This window comes from Zonotrichia albicollis, chromosome 19 (genome assembly GCF_047830755.1).
Source record: "Zonotrichia albicollis isolate bZonAlb1 chromosome 19, bZonAlb1.hap1, whole genome shotgun sequence".
Lineage (NCBI taxonomy): Eukaryota > Metazoa > Chordata > Aves > Passeriformes > Passerellidae > Zonotrichia > Zonotrichia albicollis.
The window spans coordinates 4,254,377-4,272,093 of NC_133837.1; the positions used below are offsets into that span (position 1 = coordinate 4,254,377).

Consider the following 17,717-nt stretch of genomic DNA (forward strand, 5'->3'; position numbering starts at 1 on the left):
TCCAGGTAGGAATGCTTGGCTCCTCCCCTGGGCGGAGCATCTCCCCATGGGATGCTGGGATTGGATCAGCCCTGCAGGGACACTCAGTGGCCATGGACAGCAGAGATCTCCTGGAGGGAGGGTTGGTGTGGGAGAGATAAAGAAAAAACTGCCCCAGGGACAGCAGAGAACTGCCCCAGCTCTGACAGATGGGGATAGAACACACACCCCCAGCCACATTTTGCAACGTAAGACAAGGAGTTAAATTCAACCCATCCAGGATGACCCAACAGCACAGGACACCATGTTTGGTTCTCTGTTTGGCTCAGCACATGGAGCTTTTTCCTTTTCCTGCAGATATAGCCAAGATCTGCCAGAGCAACCTGCGCAAAAACTTCCTGTACGGGGGCCGCCGGCACCTCCCCTTCCCTGTGGAGATGGAGGCACTGCTGGTATGGGGGCAGGGAGGTGGGGGACAGGGGGCAAGGGGGACAGGGAAGAGGCTTTGGAGGTGCCACATGCAGTGTGACAGGGGCAGTGGGTGTTTCAGGAGAGGAAATGGGGCGTGGGCATGGAAGGAGCTTGGGAGGTGCAGGCCATGGAGTGGGCAGGGAAAGGGAGGTGCTGTGGGCAGGCAGGGGCAGCAGGGAGGGGGAAGGAGGGATGGACACGTGGGGCTGACGGGACCCTGCATGTCTGGGGCAAGCAGGGGCAGCAGGGATGGGGAAGGAGGGACAGACACGTGGGGCTGACGGGACCCTGCATGTCTGCCTGCCTGACATTGTCCTTGCAGAAGGGACACGGCGCCCGCCGGCTGGTGGTGCTGATGCCTGGAGGCCTGGAGTACCTCACCAGGATCAGGACATTCACTGTGAGTTGGAGCTGGGAGTTCCTTCAGGGGTCTGGACTCTGAGCCACACTGTGACTGTGTTCACAGGGGTCTGAGGATGAGGGAAGAGAGGAGGATCTGACTCTGTGTTTGAGAAGGCTTGATTTATTATTTTATGATATATATTATGTTAAAACTATACTAAAAGAATAGAAGAAAAGGTTTCATCAGAAGGCTAGCTAAGCTAAGAATAGAAAGGAATGTTAACAAAGGCAACTGTCTCAGACTCTCTGTCCAAGCCAGCTGGGCTGTGATTGGCCATTAATTAGAAACATCCAAGATGGCCAATCACAGATGCACCTGTTGCATTCCACAGCAGCAGATAATAATTGTTTACATTTTGTTCCTGAGGCCTCTCAGCTTCTCAGGAGGAAAAATCTCAAAGAAAAGGATTTTTCATAAAAAGATGTTTGCGATACTGCACCAGGGAAATCCCTTATCTGACAAGGAAGAATGTGTCTGCCTCCTCTTGGGCTTGCCTGGTCAGGGTATTAATTTCCTTCTCTCCTTGCTTCAGGTGGCCAAGGAGCTCTTGCAGGAGATCTGTGAGCAGATGGGAATAGGTGAACAGCAAGAAACACAGGACTTTGTTCTCTTTGCTATCAGGAGTGACGACAAAAATCTCGGCAAGTAGAGACCAGCATGGAGCTTCTCTCTTCCAGCAGCCTCTGCAAAAAGGAGCATCACAGCTCCTGCTTGGAATAGTTCCTCCACCCTTGCTGCCTCCTGGGAGGGTCCTCTTCAGCAGTTTCCCTCTGCATTAGGGTTAATGATTGATCCTTCTCAGGGGCTGTGTTGCTTGTTCCTGAAAGAGGTGTGGGGTTCTGTGTCCCTTTGGAATGGCTGATGGTTGGAACTGAGGTGGGCAGGGGGGAATTGAGGTGGGCAGGAAGGCTCCAGTCCCAGCCTCTCCCCCAAGAAGAATGGATGACTCTCCCTGTGTCATACAGGTAAAATGGTGAGGCCAATAAAACTGGAGGAGTATCTCCATGATTACCTGCTGGAGGACATGCTGGTCACCGTGACCTTACGCAGGCTCATCTGGAGGACACCTCTGCACTTTGACAACCAAGTTTACACAGATGTCCATTATGGACAGGTAAGCAAGAGCAGGACCCTCCCTAGCAGGGACAGAGGTGGTGTCCCAGCCCGCAGGAGTGTCCCAAAGGGCTGGAAAAGCAGGAGGGCTTTGGCTGATAGGCTTTGTGTGCTGTTTCTGGGAGTGACTGAGCACTGAATCTATGGATGCCAGGAAGGCTCTGTGCCTGTGGCCTTAGCCTGGAGCACTGCTGTTCCACACATTGTGCAGCTCCCCAGGCTCTTCCTGAGCTCAGAGAGCCTTTGTTTTGCATTATCAGCAAGGCAGGATGTGGCTCTGTGCAGCCTGGCATTGCCCAGACCTGCCTGTACCCTCTGGCAGCTTTAACAAAGGACTCTTTGCTGTGCTGTCCCTCAGGTGCTGTGGGATTACCTGAATGGGAGGATCCTGCTGAACCAGAATAAAGAAATGGAGATGCAGGTGGCCCTTTTGGCAATGTTCCAGCACTGGGCCAAAGTGGAGCAGCAGAACTCTGCTCCCTCCAGGTATGTCTGTGGCAGAGGGGATCTCTGTGGTGGCCACAGGCACCACAGGGGTTAGGGACAGGTACCTGGAAGTCCTCTCTGGATAATTAAGAAATGTCCAGTTCTGGAAAACAGAGGGTCATGGGGGTGCCGTGGTCATTTCATTTGATTGCCATGGATTTGTAACACTGAGAAGGAAGAGCAGGAGCTCATGGTTTGGGTGAATCCTCCTGTGTTCTCTCTCACAAGTGTCAGAGGTTTCAACCCTGGACACCTGAAATCTGTAGTGAGAGGCCCAAAGGGAACAAAATTGTCCCTGGATACTGGAAACCTTCAGTCCTGCAGTTCCAAGCTCCACTTCACTGTCACTCCTTCCTTTCCTTGTGTACTTTGACTTGGAGTTGAGGTAATGCCTCCATCAGATCCCCTTCAAGCACCAGCAGCAGGGAAATGGCCCTGAGGAGCTCTTGCTGTCTCCACAAAGGAGGGATGTCTCTCCATGCACTGGTCAGTGGTGCACAGCTGAATTCTCTGTGGACAAGGGTGGTCTCACTGTCTCTGATGGCTCCTTCCACCTTCCTCAAAGCAGACATCACCTGTTGTGCTCTTCCTCTACCCCTTGACCCTCATTCCCAGATGTACAATGGAAAGTTGTTGCCCCATCCCCTCCTTCCCCTTAATCCCCTGGCTGATGTTTTGTCGTGGTGTTTGCAGGAGTCTCAGGATGAGGGAAGAGACGAGGATCTGACTCCATGTTTCAGAAGGCTTGATTTATTATTTTATGATATATATTATGTTAAAACTATACTAAAAGAATAGAAGAAAGGATTTCATCAGAAGGCTAGCTAAGAATAGAAAAAGAATGATAATAAAGGCTTGTGACTGATCGAGACAGCTGGACAGCTGTCTGTGATTGGCCATTAATTAGAAACAACCAGATGAGACCAATCACAGATGCGCCTGTTGCATTCCACAGCAGCAGATAATCAATGTTTACATTTTGTTGCTGAGGCTTCTCAGCTTCTCAGGAGGAAAAAATCCTAATGAAAGGATTTTTCATAAAACATGTCTGTGAAAATGTTTGATTTTATCTGGCAGGGGGTGAATTGGAATCTGTTTTTTGGCACAGGGAAGAGCTGAAGGAATACACCCCCAAGAGCCTGCAGGCCTCCATCAGCCCCAAGGCTCTGCACAGCCACGTGGCCACACTGCTGAGAACCAGGCAGCCCCTGCAGCCACGGGAGGCAAAAATCCAGTTCATAGGTGAGGAGACATCCACATCTGCTCAGTTCCTCTGCTGTTTCAGCTTCTGGAAGCTGCTCTGAATGCACTTTTGGGACAATTCATGAGCTTGTTGATGATTCTTGGAGCCTGGAATGAGAGTGGAATTCCCTGACAGTTTCTCACTGTGGATTAGATCTTGTTCCCAAGCATGGTGATCATGGTAAAGTTCCATCTCTTGTAGGAGTCTGCAGTGGATTTTCAGAGCTCTGTACAAGCTGTGTTTTAATTGATATTCTGGCTGCATGTCTGTTTTCCAGTCAGAAAAGGACAGAACATCCACCCAGACCACTGAGAATTGAGCCTCAGAAGCTGGGGAGAGAGGCAGAAGTTGTCAACATTATTTTTAATGTAGTAAATCTTGGGAACACTGGCAGCTTTGACCACCCCAGGCTGGTGCAGTAAATTGCTGGCTGAAAGCTGCTGTCCTCAGGCCACTTTTTGCTGTCTTCTAGAGCACGTGATGAGATTGCCTTTCTTTGGCTACTCCATCTTCACAGTGGAGAGAATCAGTGATGACACTATCCCTGTGCCCTGTTTCTTTGGTGTGAACAAGGAGGAGATCATTGTGGTGGATGGCACCACCCAGGTATGCCAGACAATCCCCCCTGATGTCTGTCAGATATGAGCTGTGGCTTTAGAAGATTTGTGAAGGAAGAGATTGGACATCACAGCCACTCTGACAGCAGCATCTGTCTCCGTTTAGGAGATAATGTTTGGGTTTTTGATGGGGAGGCACAGTGTATGATGTGGATTATCCTACATTTCATGGACTGTCTGATGGGGCAGAGCAAGAGAGTGTACCACAGGCATTATTGCCATGGGCTCTTTTGTGGGTTCAGTGTTTATGCTAACAAGCACAGTCCACAGCAAAACTAAATGTAGAACACATTCCTGTTTGTCCCAGTCCTGTGCGAGTTCCAGGGCTGTATCCTGCACACACCACCCTGTGCCCCAGACCTTCCTTCAGCTTTCCACAGGTGACCTGTGGTGGGAATCAGTGGTTTCCCTGTGGGCACTGCTCCTGAGGTGGCTGTTCCCTGGCAGGCCGTGTCCCGCGTGGTTGCCCTGAGGGAGCTGCAGAGGATGCGCACCCTGAGGCCGCTCTCCGACGGGGGCCCTCCCGGCCTGGAGCTCCACTACGGCTCCCCCGACAGCCCCAGGGCCCTGTGGCTGGAGCTGCCTCAGGTGAGATCAGCCAGGGCCTGCAGCCTCCCCCTGGCACCTCCCAACCTGCCCTGCCTGCCCAGCTGGGCCTCTGCTGAGGGCTGGTGCTGCTGCTCCTCTCTCGTGTCCCAGAGGAGGAGGGGGAATCTTGCTCCTGGTAAAACACCTCACAAAAGCCATTAGTTTCTCTGTTCTCTTCTTTTTCTAGTAAATTGCCCAGGCAGGACTTTTTGGTTTCTGTCCAATTGGCCATTCTTAAGTTTGAGGTGAAGTCTCCTAAGTCTATGAGACGTCTTTTTACCCAATTGAGGAGAGAAACTTCTGGGCTTCTTTCCTCTTAAGGGGACAAGGGTAGTTTTGTCACTCTGTCAACAGAAACCACATTCCTATAGGGGACACTGCATTTCCAGGCTCTGAAGTGCAGCTTGGTCCCAGCACGTGGCTGATATTTAATTATGGGAACTGATTTAATTAGGGGAAGCAGCTCTTTCTGGGGCAAAGAGTGATTGATGCTGGTTTGTGTTTTGACAGGCCAAAGAACTGTACCACACGATTGTTGTCATCCTGGATAAAACAGAGCTGCACTCCTAGAGCCTCAAAGGAGGAGAATGGCCAAGGAAAACAGCACTGTTTCCCTTTCTCTGAACTTGGTCAGTGCTCCCTGGCCTGTTTTTGGGAGAGAACTCTTCCAGAAGACACCCATGGCCTCAGCCAGCTGCTTTCTAAGGATGCCACCACAGCGTTTGTTGATGGAGTGACCGTAACCCTCGTGACCTGCCACTCAGCCCTCAAGCACTTCCTTGGAACAATCCAAGCTGTGGCTAAACAAACCCCAAGGGCCTCTCCAAAACCACAGCCCCTTCCAGCAAAGAGCACTGACCCAAAGCAAGCACTTGCCTTCAAGCTTTGCACTGTGCAACTCCTCCTTTCTGTTTTGAATTAATTATCATGAGCAAAGCCTGGTGCTTGCCAGAGATTTGTGTATCCCAATGCCCAGCTGAGCTGTGCAATGCCTGCAGGGGCTGCTGGTGCTTTCCAGGAGCCAGATTTGTCTCTGAATTGATATGCAGAGATCCTCTAGCAGGATTTGTGAAGCAATTTGTACAAAGCATCCTAATTGAGAAGCAGATCAGTGTTAATCATAGAATTATCACATATGCTAGGGTACAGATTGAGCTGCAATGGTAAGGAAGTTTATTGTTAATTAATTTCTCACTGACATAATTATATGCATATGCTTCCCTCTACTATAAAGAAGTCAGTCATGGCCATGCAGCTGTCAGACTTCAGTGATGGCTCTGTGCCCATGGGGGAAGCATCTTCAAACAGAACTTGTATTATACTGAATACTGTTTTGGGTTGTACAAAACTATTTAATTTATTTTTATTGCCACAGCTCTCCTAATGACCTGAGGAGTAACTGCCCTTTAGGAAATTGCAATAAAATAATCACAGAGATGTTCTGAAGGTATGATATGCTAGATCTTACATCTAACCTGGGAAAACTTAACTGCAGGTAATGGGCAAAGCTTGAGGAAAATGTTGTCACTGTTGGCAGGGAAGGGGGATAAATCTGAGGGTGCTCAGTGCAAGCCCTGATGCACAATTAGACTTTTGCTGGTGAGCTGATGCCAGTGGGAACTACAGCATCTTCCAGGGCAGGTGCTTCTCTTTGAGTGCTGCTTAATGTACCTCTGAGCAGGCTGTGGGACTGAGTGGGAAGAAAAAGCTTCCAGGAACAATCCACAGCAGTTGTAACATTGCTTTATTGTCAGTCCTGCAAATATACCCTTCAGAACACTTAAAAAAATACAGCTGTGGGATGCAGTGACCCAAACCCCTGGGCAGCCTCTGGGGCTGCACATTCCTCTGGCAGCACTGGAGCCTGAGGCCACCAGCCCCTGTAGGTATGGAACAGAGGCAGAACCCCACAAAAACCCAACAGGAAGGATTGTACCAGGGAATCAGGTTCGGGTTCCATATAAACATAGCAGCAGAGGTACCACAGTGTCAGTTTGAGGGTCACAGCAGAGACCTACTCAGCTGTAATAGCAGCACTGCTCCCTGCACTGCAGACTTGTGGTGAGGCACAGGAGCAAATATGGCTTTAGGGATTACAAGCAAAGGCTTGGGAGTGTTGCAGGGGTTAATACTGAAAGAGTATCACCACTTAAATTAATGGGCAGACAGACAGAACTGGACAAAATCAAAGAAGTTCACGTTAAAAGAAAAAGAATCTGAATTTCTCCTCTTTAGAAAGCAAGCACTGCCTCCATGGTAATTACAAAATGCTCCTCCCCTGCCCTTCAAACAAAAATATTCCATCCAGGAACTCAAACATTGAGTTTGTCACTGGCAGCCCTGAGCAAAGCATGAGAACTTGTAGCATATTGGTGACACTGAAGTAAGAAACAGGGAGGAGGGGAGCAAGGGGAGAAGCCATTTAGAAAGCAAGGTGCCATCCCAAAGCAGAGTCCCAGCTGGAAAGTCTGAGCCCTGCCCAGACTGCTGCAGGTAGCAGAGGCTGGAGACAGTGCAGAACATCCAAGGCAGCAGCCCCTAACAAAGCCAGCAGGTACAACTTCACACCTCTTGGTCCTTGAGGGTTTCAGCACCCCACTTATACTGGGAAAACTCACCATGAGTTCACAAAAACTGGCTCCCTTGAATGTGTGTCACTAAGGGCACAAGTGAGCAAAACGCACTGGAGAAAAGAAAAATAAATCTCATTTCTGCAGTCTCATGAGACCTTCCATGGCTGAGTTCTTCCCCATCCCCTGGTGGTGCTGCTGCAGGAAGGAAGAGCCAACAAGCAGCAGGGATCAACTCTCCAAGCTCTGCAGCTCCTCCCAGTCTGCCTCACTCTCACACCTGAGCCTTGTTTTGAAAAACTCCTTGATGAGCCTCTGTGCTTCCTCCTTCACTGCAAGAGAGGAAACACCATCTTTTGAGTTGATATTTAAGACATCTGCCCCTCTAAAGCCATGAAGCAACGTGGCATTGCAATAACCCCAGACACACCTGTCTTGCGGGCAGGGCTCTGCTCCTGGGTCAGTAAGTGAGAGAGGTGCCTGGCAAAGCCCTTGAAGAGATCCTGCAGCATTGGGGAAGAGCAGAAAGCAGACACAGTTACCTCAGCTGTCTGTTCCCATGTTTGTCTTGCCCTTAGCACAGACTGGCACAAACCACTCCTGGACTGAACACACAGAACTGGCCCTGCAGGGCTGGAGAAGGCCAGCACACACATCCTGCCTTGCAGGGCACAGCAAGGAAACACCAGCACTGAACCTGAGCTGCTCCTGCTTCACAGGTGGGAATTCAAAATGTGCCAGGGTTTAATGTGAAAATATGAACAACCACAAGGAAATGTGGAACCAACAGACACCAACTCGTTTGTGGGAGAGGGGAGTTGCTGCACATGGAGTCACTTAGTTAAACAGCACATAAATAAAAGGTGTGATCCACATCATCTTCCCCTTCTCAGAGCCCCAGATCCCTAGAGAGATGAATTCTCCTGCTAAAGAGGGCCTTGAGCTGTACTCTACCTTGGAAGCAAATTTGCCCCCCTTGTAGAACGGGGTCAAATACTTGACAACGATGTCTGCAGTCTCTTTGAGGGACATGCCTTTGGTCACTGGCTGTATGGTCCTGCTGCTTCCTTCTTTATCACACTGTGCTAAGTTTGAGTCAAAAGTCACCTTCTTCTTTGTTGGACCAACACTTTTGCCCTCTGGCTGGCTCAGAATTGAAGATATTGCCACTGTCCGGAGCCGCTTTTTTGCAGGACTTTCCATATCCTGGAGAGGGGACAGAAAACCAAACCCACCAATTCCTGTGGCAGCACTGCCTACCAAACAGCCACCACCTTCCAAGGACACAAATCTTTGCAGCATCCTGCAGCCTCTGCCTCCAGTGAATACCCAGTAGGAATCTCTGTAACTCTTTTTCACCTGCTGTGCAGACACTACAAAAAAACCCTTTAAAGAATATCACATTTAGAACTACCCTGTGCTCATATTGGGGCAGCTAATTGCTAGACCCAATCCTACAGAGGAAAACTGACTGGAAGAGATTTCTCAGGATGTCTGCTGAGAACAGAATACACCCCTCAGGAAGAATCAGCCCCATCAGGAGAGCCCCACTCCTGCTCAGTTTGAAAGAGAGAGGAGAGTGCAGGGTTGCAGAGACAGCTGTCAGGCAGTCTCAGCTGCCAAATGCAGAAGCAGAAAATTAATGGCAAGGCAGGCACTGAGCAGGGGTCACTTCCCAATGGTCCTGTGTGTCTCTGGCCTGTGGTTGTGCCCTTGCCTTGAGAAAGCAGCTCCCTAATTATAGTTAGTGACAGATCTCAGGGGGTGGGGACACTAATTCCAGGCAAGTCACCAGCAAGGGCACAGTCACGAGTTGCACAGAGGAGGGAACAAAGCCCAAGGTGCTGGCACAGCCCAGAGGGCAGCAGGGCAACACCAGGAATGCAACACAACTGGGGCTCTCCTTTCTGCTGCAACTGCAGCTGGGCCTTCCCCAGGTAAATGACACTCTCAGAGCAGGAGAGTCACTCCCAGAGAGAAATTTGGCAGAAGATGAGCAGAAGAAAGAGAGGAAATCAGCATTCATTGAAGTGTTACCTCATCTGATCCTGGCCGCTTCCCGCTGTCCCCTTCTCCCACAACAGGCAGCTCAGTTTCTGCAACAATTTCAGCAACACTAGTGGGAAGAGTGGAGAGAAGGCCAGTTGTAATCATTCCACAGTGAAAATATCTCTGCATGCAGCGTCAGTGGCCCTGAGACTGCATGGAAAAGCAAGAGTCTCCCCTCACTCTCCCAGAGACCTCAGACAGGTTTCCAGGACAAGGCTGGTGGGGCTCTGGACAACTCAGGGAGCAGAGAAGTGAAGATTTTACCTGGACTTCACATCCATTTCTTCCTCAAGGAATTCACATTCAGCAGCCTGCTGGGTCTTAGAATTCTCTCCTCTCTCAGTCAGTGTTATTTCTGTTTCTCCCAGTTCTTTATTCTCCTCCTGGAACTGCCCAGTCAGGTCTCCAGAGCCATCTTTATTTTCCTGAGGTGTTGGTTTCTCTTGACACACACTTTGAGAAGAAACCTGAGGTAGTGTGCTTGCAGAACAGCCATCTCCCTTTGCTGTGCTGCAGCTTTGGGCTCTAGAGCCAGCTTTGGGGAGGGAGAAGAATTTGGAAATATCCTGTGATTCCTTTTTAGCTGCTTCTGCAAGCATTTGCTGCTTCTTGCTACGTTTGGACTTTTTAGCAGGGCTCTCCCCAAGGGCACTTTTTGTGTCTGGACTGGGTTGCTGCCCCTTCTTTTCTGGGTGTATTTCTACCCCTGCACTCTCATCCACTGCTTTGGTTGCAGTTTCTTCCCTCTGGAGAACAGAGTTCCTGGTGTCCAGGTCCAGACTGTAGCTGCTGTTGTCTTGCCCACTTGGACAGTCCTTTTTGACAGGCTTTGCATCACTCTCCTCCTGGATCTTCAGCAGTTCTGAAGCTGTCTGGAACAAGCTGGATTTCTTTGGAAATCCTGCTCCCACACGCTTGGGTTTGAACTGGGGAGACAGGAAGAAGAAGAAATTGTGGATGTGAGATGCCTGAGTGTAGCACCATGAAAGCAGCTGAGTTTCTGCACACAATACACCAGTGTGGGCAGCTGAAAGCTAGGAGAGGCTCTAAATCTGACTGATCACCCCCATCAACAGAGACATGAGGGAAATGGATTAGGTGGAAGTCCTAGGAATGGTGGAATGGTAGAAAAGGTGGAAGTCCTAGGCCAGCAGTAAGAAAACAAGGCAGCATCCTTGGATAGAGCAAGATGAGAAAGAATTTATTTAAGCTGTGGCCTGCACACAGATTATATTCACTAATAACAACGTGACAGACAGGAAAAAGCAATTACAATAGAAATATGCAGTTGTGGCCACAGAAAGGACTCAAATTTATAAAAAGGTAGACAGAAAAAACACAGGAGCATTCCCTGCTGTCTATCCCAGCAGTACTCACCGAGGGAACCTGGGATGCAAGGACAAACTCCCTTTCTGCTAAAGAATCAGATTTTGTCTCCAAATTGCTGTTACCACCTGTTCCAGACCCAAAGACTGAGAACAATTCCCCTTGTTTGGAGGCTTTATTGATTTCTGCCACCTGAAAAGAGAACAGAAATATTCTCTAATGGCCAGAAATCTTTATGTATTTCTGCCTTAGTACATAGTAAAAGCCATAGTAACAAAACAAATATCTGCCCTGGAGAGCAGCCTGCCTCAAGAACAGAAACATCTTCATTGAGAATGATGGCAACCAGATAAACTAAACCAAGGCTTCTCCAGTGACAGCAGCAGCCTGAGGAATTTCCAAATCCCTGCATTGTTACAACATATCTGGATAAGCTTGCACTGCTGTGTAGGTTTTCAGAGCCTGTAAAGCCAACAAAGATGTGAACCCGAGGTGATTCTGGGCCCTCCTGGTAACAAAATCATGAAGAAAGATTTGTAAGATACCCAGGGCAAAACAGAGCTTGTCCTTCACCTTTCCCACACAAACTCTGCCCTATTTGCCCTGGAGCTCCCAGGCTGCAGGGAGCAGCAGATGGAGATGTTTGTCCCTACCTTCTTTAGCACAGCAGCCTTGTAGGAATTTGCCATTTTGCTGCTCCGGAAAGCTTCATATTCCATTTCCACTGCACAGGCACTAGGGTCTGACCTGAAACACAGGCTGGGGTGATTCCTGGCAAAACACACCGCTGTATCTGCAAGGGGAACACTAATGCTGAAGTATCTCCCAGAAAGTACAAAATCCACTCCCTCTGGTACAAGAATAAGTGATAACTTATAACTTCAAATACTGGAATCATCTACCCAGGGAGGTGGTGGAGTCACCATCCCTCGAAGAGTTTAAAAAAAGACTGGATGTGGCACTTGGTGCCATGATCTAGTTGAGGTGTTAGAACATGGGTTGGACTCGATGATCTTAAAGGTCTCTTCTAACCCAGAACTTCTGTGTGTGTGTGTGTGTGAACTTCCAGTTAAGTCCTAAGGCATGCAGTGGTGAGTTGATGGAGCATGGAAAGGGTGATGAAAATGGTTTTACATCAAGATTCTTGCCCACTGCTCCGTTTGAGAAGTACACTATCCCCATCTTGTGGGGTAGGGAAGAACTGCCACTCCCTGGATCAAGCTGACACCAGGGATCAGCCACGAATCCTCAGGTCTGATCTTCAACATCACAGCCAGAAAGATGCTTAAGTGAAATGACATCCTTGGATAAAATCATTTTTAAAACTTAAAAAAGCATTCCCTGTGTATTAATTGTGTTAAAAAAGGGCCTGCTCTTCCGTGAGCACAATTAATACACATTACAATGGTAATTGTGCTCAGGGAAGAGCAGGGCCTGTGTTAAGGGACTCAGGATGCACCCCTATTTCCTCATCTCATACCATTTTCCTTCTGCTGCTGGAGTCTTTTGGTTGTTGCTCAGAGCTTCTTCCAGCATTTTCAGGCAGTGTTCCCGGCCCTAGGAAACATGGGATGCTCAGCCATGCTCTACAGATGTCTCACTGCCCCTTGCACCCCTGCAGGAGCAAGGACAGGCCAGGCAGAAGCTTTGTTGTTCTTTGCAGCACCACTCACCTTCACAGTGAGCTTGGAGATCCTCCTGCTGGCAGCCTCCTTCAGGGGACAGTCTGCACCTGCCACAGGAGAGGAATTTGGGAAAGGAGCCATGGCAGGGCTGGGCTGATGGAGAACATCTCAGCTGCCACAGGGAGGTGCAGGTCCAGGACTGCCTGGCTTTCTCCTCCCTGCATTGTCACCCTGAGGTCACCCTTTCTACCTGGAGAAGCTGCACACTCCAAAAGAGCAGGCAGAAACCAAAGTGAGAAAGTTTTCTCTGATTGAGAACATCTACTTTGGAGTTTAGGCCTAACAGCTTTCCAGAATCTTCCCACCTCAGAAAACCTTTCTTTAAGGCTCTTAGGAAACTCAAATCTTTTCTCCTCCTCACAATACCAACAAAAAATCAGGCTGGATAGAATAACCTGACTTATCAAGTGTTCTTTTGTAACAGTGCCAGACAGGGCCCCAAGCAACACAGTTACAAACAGTAAAGGTTTCCAGCAGTTTCCTTCTAGCATTATTATTACTACTACTACTACTATTACTATTATTATTATTACTACTATTATTATTGCTGCATAACCACTGCAGAAACAGTCAACACTACAAAGTCAGGTTAAACAGTTTTCCTTCTCTCTTGCTTATTTGGAAATGTTGTTCAGAAAGATGCATTCCATATCTTCACCCTGACCAAAGCTAAGCTGTGGTCCATCTCCACCAGCCAAGTTTTCACAGCCAAAAGCTTGACCTCTGTGCCTAGGGACTGATACCTCCAGTGGTGATGCTGTACAAATTGCATGCAGCTGCAAAATATAAGACTTTCTTCTCCCAAAGAAAACCCATTATAAATCAAAGAGATATTTACTTGGAGGAACAAAATCTTCCTTTTCTGGTTCTTTGCCCTGGAAGAAAACAAAGATCAGTCAAACATTTCCATTCCTACTACACACATGCAGATCTAGAAGCACAAAAGACATGTTTTATATCCCTGCTCCAGGGAAAATTAAAGCTGAAGTTATAAAGGCATTGAACACATGCCAAAACAGGGCCAAGAAGACAAAGAATGAGAATCAAAGCCAAAAGTTCACCTCTGCTATAGGAATATTTAAGAGAAGCTGAATGGGAAAATCTGTTTTTACTACTACCATGGGCATTAAAACCAACAGGCTCCTCTTTCTTAGCACTGCAGAGAAACCAGCACATGAATAAGCTGCATTTCTTCCTATTATGGGACTGGCCCAGAATGTGGAGAACACAACAAAAGCAGAGGTACAAGAAGTGAAGGACAACAAGCAACACCAAGATGAAATAATTTACTGTCATCAGTGCCAGGAGGCCTTTATGGCTGTCAGACAAGCTCACAGCAGACCCTCTGAGCATCCCTCACAAACTGACCCCAACTCACCTTGCGCAGACTCATCTGTTTCTTGTAGAAGTTGTCCCACTCCCGTTTCCGACGCTCCTCGTTGTCTTCATCCCAATTCCCACTGCCCTCTTCATCATACCTGGATGAGGCAGGAAAGCAAGAAAGCTGTAGCTGCAGCACGAACTGGGGGACAAGTCTGGGAAGCCACCCCAGTGATGCACCCCACATCCTCTCTGAGCATGTCTGCACCTGGAGTTTCTCTGCCATTGCCCAAGCAGGACAGCATGAGTGTGCTCCAAAAATGCACAGCATTTGTTAACCCCATAAAGTAGGAGGCAGTGCCTTGAACTAAGAGCTTGTAAGCAGTGCCCTGAGAATGGAGGGCTTCATTTCAGCAGCTCTGCCAGATGCTGCCAGGGGGTTCAGGAGTCACTGCCTCCTGTCATGTACCCCATCTGTCAGTGCCTCCTGCCCTGGGAGCAGAGATGGCAGAAAGGCACAACATCCATTCCTCAGCCTCACTTGTTCACAGGCTGCTGCAATAAATGAAATCTCCATCTCTGCTGCACTGAAATGCAGCAGCTGATGCTCACCAGATGTAGCCCAGGAGTTCACTGCCTCCCACTTACAGGTATCACGAATCTGAGCTTTAGAGCTGCTAACTATTACAACTTCCAAGGCAAAACTACAATCAGATCATGGAAAGGTTCAGTCAGCCAAGTGGCAAGCACTGATCTGTACAATAGCATTAGCTGTGGCTTCTCAGGTCCTGAGACCAAACACAGGCTTAGGTCACCAGTCCTGGTTTCCTCTGACTGAGTTGGACTTGGCCAAAGAACAAAGGCACCAATCTCAAGCTTTTTAAGGTAAAGCAGAGGGCCTGGCCAGCCTACAGCACTGTGTATCCTGGCACAGCTTTATGGGCAGTGCCAGCAGAGAAACTTTATCCTGACACAGCTGGACAATCACTGCAACTCTGCCAGAGAACAAGGAGAAAGAGAAGTTGTCACCTCCACACTGCCAAGCATTTTACAGAATTCATCATGTTTTCCACTGCACATCTTCCTTTTGCTGTCAGCCTGACAGGAAAATGCAGCAATCTGCAGAAGAATCTGACACTGGCACTTCCTAACATCCTCTGTGGTGACTAAGTCCTGTCAGTGGCCCCTGGCCTGCTGGCTCACAGACAGTTGTGTTAAATCAGGAATGAACTCTGGACCATGTCATCTTGGTCTCAAGTTTAAACATTTCTGATCCTTGTGACTATGAACAACAGGCTGAGCCCACTACTGCTTTCAAAAATTTCAGGCTAGCTTCTTGAGCCAATTACATTGTGCAGGGCAATTCTTAGCTCTGTCAAAACAGCTTTTGGTTCTCTGGAACACGAATGAGAACGAGGCTGCCAAAGTGTGTGGAAAACGAAATTCCAGCTGCTGCTGCCAGAAAGTTACAGGAGAATACCATCCACATAGAAACATGTGCTGAAAATAGGAGTGTCTGGGCCTGCAGCTGGTGGATGCTCTTTTCCCTGCTGGCTCCTGTGAGATGAGTGTAACCTGTCTGGTACAGACCTGCTGAAGCCTTTGAGGCCTCTCCTCCCGCCCTCGTAGAGCTCTGGGTCGGAGCTATCCCAGGAGGATCCCGTGGGTCTGATGGAGGTTTTGCTCCAGCTGTTGCTGCAGCGTTCCAGCTCCTCCAGTTGCCTTTTCACTGCCCCTGGGTTCCTGCAGAAGTCACAGCACTTGTTGCAAGGTGGGGTGGCGTCGCCGAAGTACTTCGCGATGGCAGCGTGGCGACAGCTTGGAAACACAAGGCAAAATCATCTGGTCATCACTTCCATCCTCAAAAACTCCACCCTCCAAATGCAGGAGGTGTCTTTAGATAAAGATTTGAGCCTGTTTTTCACAGAGAATGTCTATTCCAGCAGGAATCACAGGGTTTCATCCCCGGAGCAGAATTTGGGCTCTGTTCCTGGCACCTTGCTTAAAGTCTCTCTGCCTCCACTTCCCCACATGTAAAAAACCATCAATGTTAATCTCTTCTGCTAAACCCTTCCAGGTCTTTGAGACCTGCAAAAGGAGCAGCTGATGAAATATATAGTTATTAATTCTGTATCACTGGCTAAATATATTCTACATCCTATCAGCATGGCTGTAGGTAAAGAGGCCCCATTGATCACTACACCTCAGAGAACATCTCACATTGAAGAACATCTCACATTAAAGCTTCTAGATTTATTATTTATGGTTTGAAGCTGAAGAAATATATATTTGAAGACACAGGAATGTAAAGAAAATCCCAGGAATAGAGTCCAAAGTGAGGTCACAAGGGAGAACCATTCAGACAACACAGCCTGGATCTTGATGGGCTCACACAGATCAGCACCAAAGTCTGGGCAGAGTCCTACAAGCATGAAAACCAGCTCATTTGCTCACACAGGATTGCACAACCAGCAAACCAGCCATGAGATGATTACTAGATTCTTCCAGAAATTTTCAAAAGATTTTTGGCAGGCATCAGTGTTTTGGGGTACATAAAAAAGAATTTGGTGACAATATGCTCACCAGCAATACAGGCAGGAAATAATTTCTCTTCTAAAACACTCCCTAACTTAAACCAGGGAACACACTGATTTTGCCAAAAAATGATCAGGCAGTTACTTCCCCTCCCTTTTTTTTTTAAGAAAGCAAAATTTAGAGGACCTTTTTAAAACTAAAGTTTCTCAGCAGAGGTGGCTGGTTGTGTGTTAGTCAAAAAGCTGATAATAAATATAGGAAAACATTCACTTAATTGGGCATTTAGAGATCAAATCTGGCAGCCAAAGGGGAACAAAAGTTATTTTAAGCGAAAATTATTTTACTACAAAGAACAACAAAGTGGAAATTTTTATTCTACACCAAGGTGTGTCCTAGTGGGCTTCCTAATTTCATCTGCAAAAAGTGGGTCACAGAGAGGAAAAGTAAGAGAGCAAGCACCTCATTTACTCTTATTCTAAACCCTCTAAGGCATGTCAGAGCTTGCCAGAGACCTAACAAACACAGTTTTCTTCTCCCCTTGTGTCTGTGTGTCTGGAGAAAACACAACTGCATGTTGTGAACCAACAACTGCATGATGAACCAAAGCATCACAAACAAAGGCCAGAGGGGCTGCAGGGGCTGCTGGCTCACTCCTTCCCACGGCCTGGGGGGGGGATGTGGAAGCAGCACAGCAGCAGGGCAGGGGCTGCTGTCCCCAGCAGTGGCCTGAGTGTGCTGCAGGGGCAGCGAGCTGGCAGTGCTCAGGTGAGGGCTGCAGCAGGGTGTCTGCAGGGCACCACAGCCTGGAGAGGCTCTGACAAAGCTGCCATTATATCCCCCTGCAGGGCCACACTGACTCGCTCTGCTCCTGCACTCAAAGAGCTCCTTTCACACGGAGGGCAAGGCTGGGGGACCCAGATGGGGGCAACACATTCGATACCCTTGTCCTGCCTCTCCAAAAGAGCCACTGGTGCTGCCTGGCTGGCCAGTGCAACGTGACTGTAGAAATGTCAGCGAGCTGCAAGTCAGCTTTTTGTTTCCCCCTAAGAAAACAGGCAGCATTCTCATCAGTCCCTGTCTCTTCCCTCACACACACTGATCTGTATTAGAGTTAACTGAGGCATTCAGTGAGGGACAAGCCCTCTCCCCACTCGCACGGCTCACCAGGCTCATGCTGGGGAGGGACAGCCACACACACCTCTGTCCTTTAGATGCCCCAGGGGAGGGCTTTGGTGGAAGCAGAGATCAGCTGTGAGCTCACTGGAATTTAGAGTTCCAGTTTCTAACCCATCAGGCTTGTAAAGCCAAGCCCTTCCCACCCAGCCTACTGTA

At 48.6% G+C, this 17,717-nt stretch overlaps 2 protein-coding genes across 5 annotated transcripts in view; one reads left to right on the plus strand and one right to left on the minus strand.

Moving 5' to 3' along the window:
• Positions 1 to 7,569, plus strand: part of LOC102066620 (unconventional myosin-XVB) — a 30,580-nt gene extending 23,011 nt beyond the window's left edge. Inside the window, exons 34-42 of the mRNA XM_074555358.1 lie at positions 337 to 431; positions 773 to 850; positions 1,386 to 1,494; positions 1,819 to 1,967; positions 2,325 to 2,452; positions 3,561 to 3,694; positions 4,168 to 4,301; positions 4,760 to 4,900; positions 5,411 to 7,569. Of these exons, the coding sequence (XP_074411459.1) occupies positions 337 to 431; positions 773 to 850; positions 1,386 to 1,494; positions 1,819 to 1,967; positions 2,325 to 2,452; positions 3,561 to 3,694; positions 4,168 to 4,301; positions 4,760 to 4,900; positions 5,411 to 5,470 (1,028 nt within the window). The 3' untranslated portion in view covers positions 5,471 to 7,569. The remainder of the gene's footprint in view (positions 1 to 336; positions 432 to 772; positions 851 to 1,385; positions 1,495 to 1,818; positions 1,968 to 2,324; positions 2,453 to 3,560; positions 3,695 to 4,167; positions 4,302 to 4,759; positions 4,901 to 5,410) is intronic.
• Positions 6,627 to 17,717, minus strand: part of RECQL5 (RecQ like helicase 5) — a 38,462-nt gene continuing 27,371 nt past the window's right edge. For 3 of the 4 annotated variants that reach the window (XM_005494078.4, XM_014272059.3, XM_074555292.1), the window contains 12 exons: positions 15,441 to 15,668; positions 13,909 to 14,008; positions 13,369 to 13,405; positions 12,519 to 12,577; positions 12,326 to 12,402; positions 11,499 to 11,592; positions 10,897 to 11,037; positions 9,784 to 10,445; positions 9,508 to 9,586; positions 8,425 to 8,676; positions 7,901 to 7,973; positions 6,627 to 7,823 (listed from right to left, as the gene is read on the minus strand). In XM_005494078.4, coding sequence (XP_005494135.2) covers positions 7,702 to 7,823; positions 7,901 to 7,973; positions 8,425 to 8,676; positions 9,508 to 9,586; positions 9,784 to 10,445; positions 10,897 to 11,037; positions 11,499 to 11,592; positions 12,326 to 12,402; positions 12,519 to 12,577; positions 13,369 to 13,405; positions 13,909 to 14,008; positions 15,441 to 15,668 — 1,924 coding nt within the window. In that variant the 3' untranslated portion in view covers positions 6,627 to 7,701. The remainder of the gene's footprint in view (positions 7,824 to 7,900; positions 7,974 to 8,424; positions 8,677 to 9,507; positions 9,587 to 9,783; positions 10,446 to 10,896; positions 11,038 to 11,498; positions 11,593 to 12,325; positions 12,403 to 12,518; positions 12,578 to 13,368; positions 13,406 to 13,908; positions 14,009 to 15,440; positions 15,669 to 17,717) is intronic. The other variant, XM_014272060.3, reaches the window with a different exon arrangement.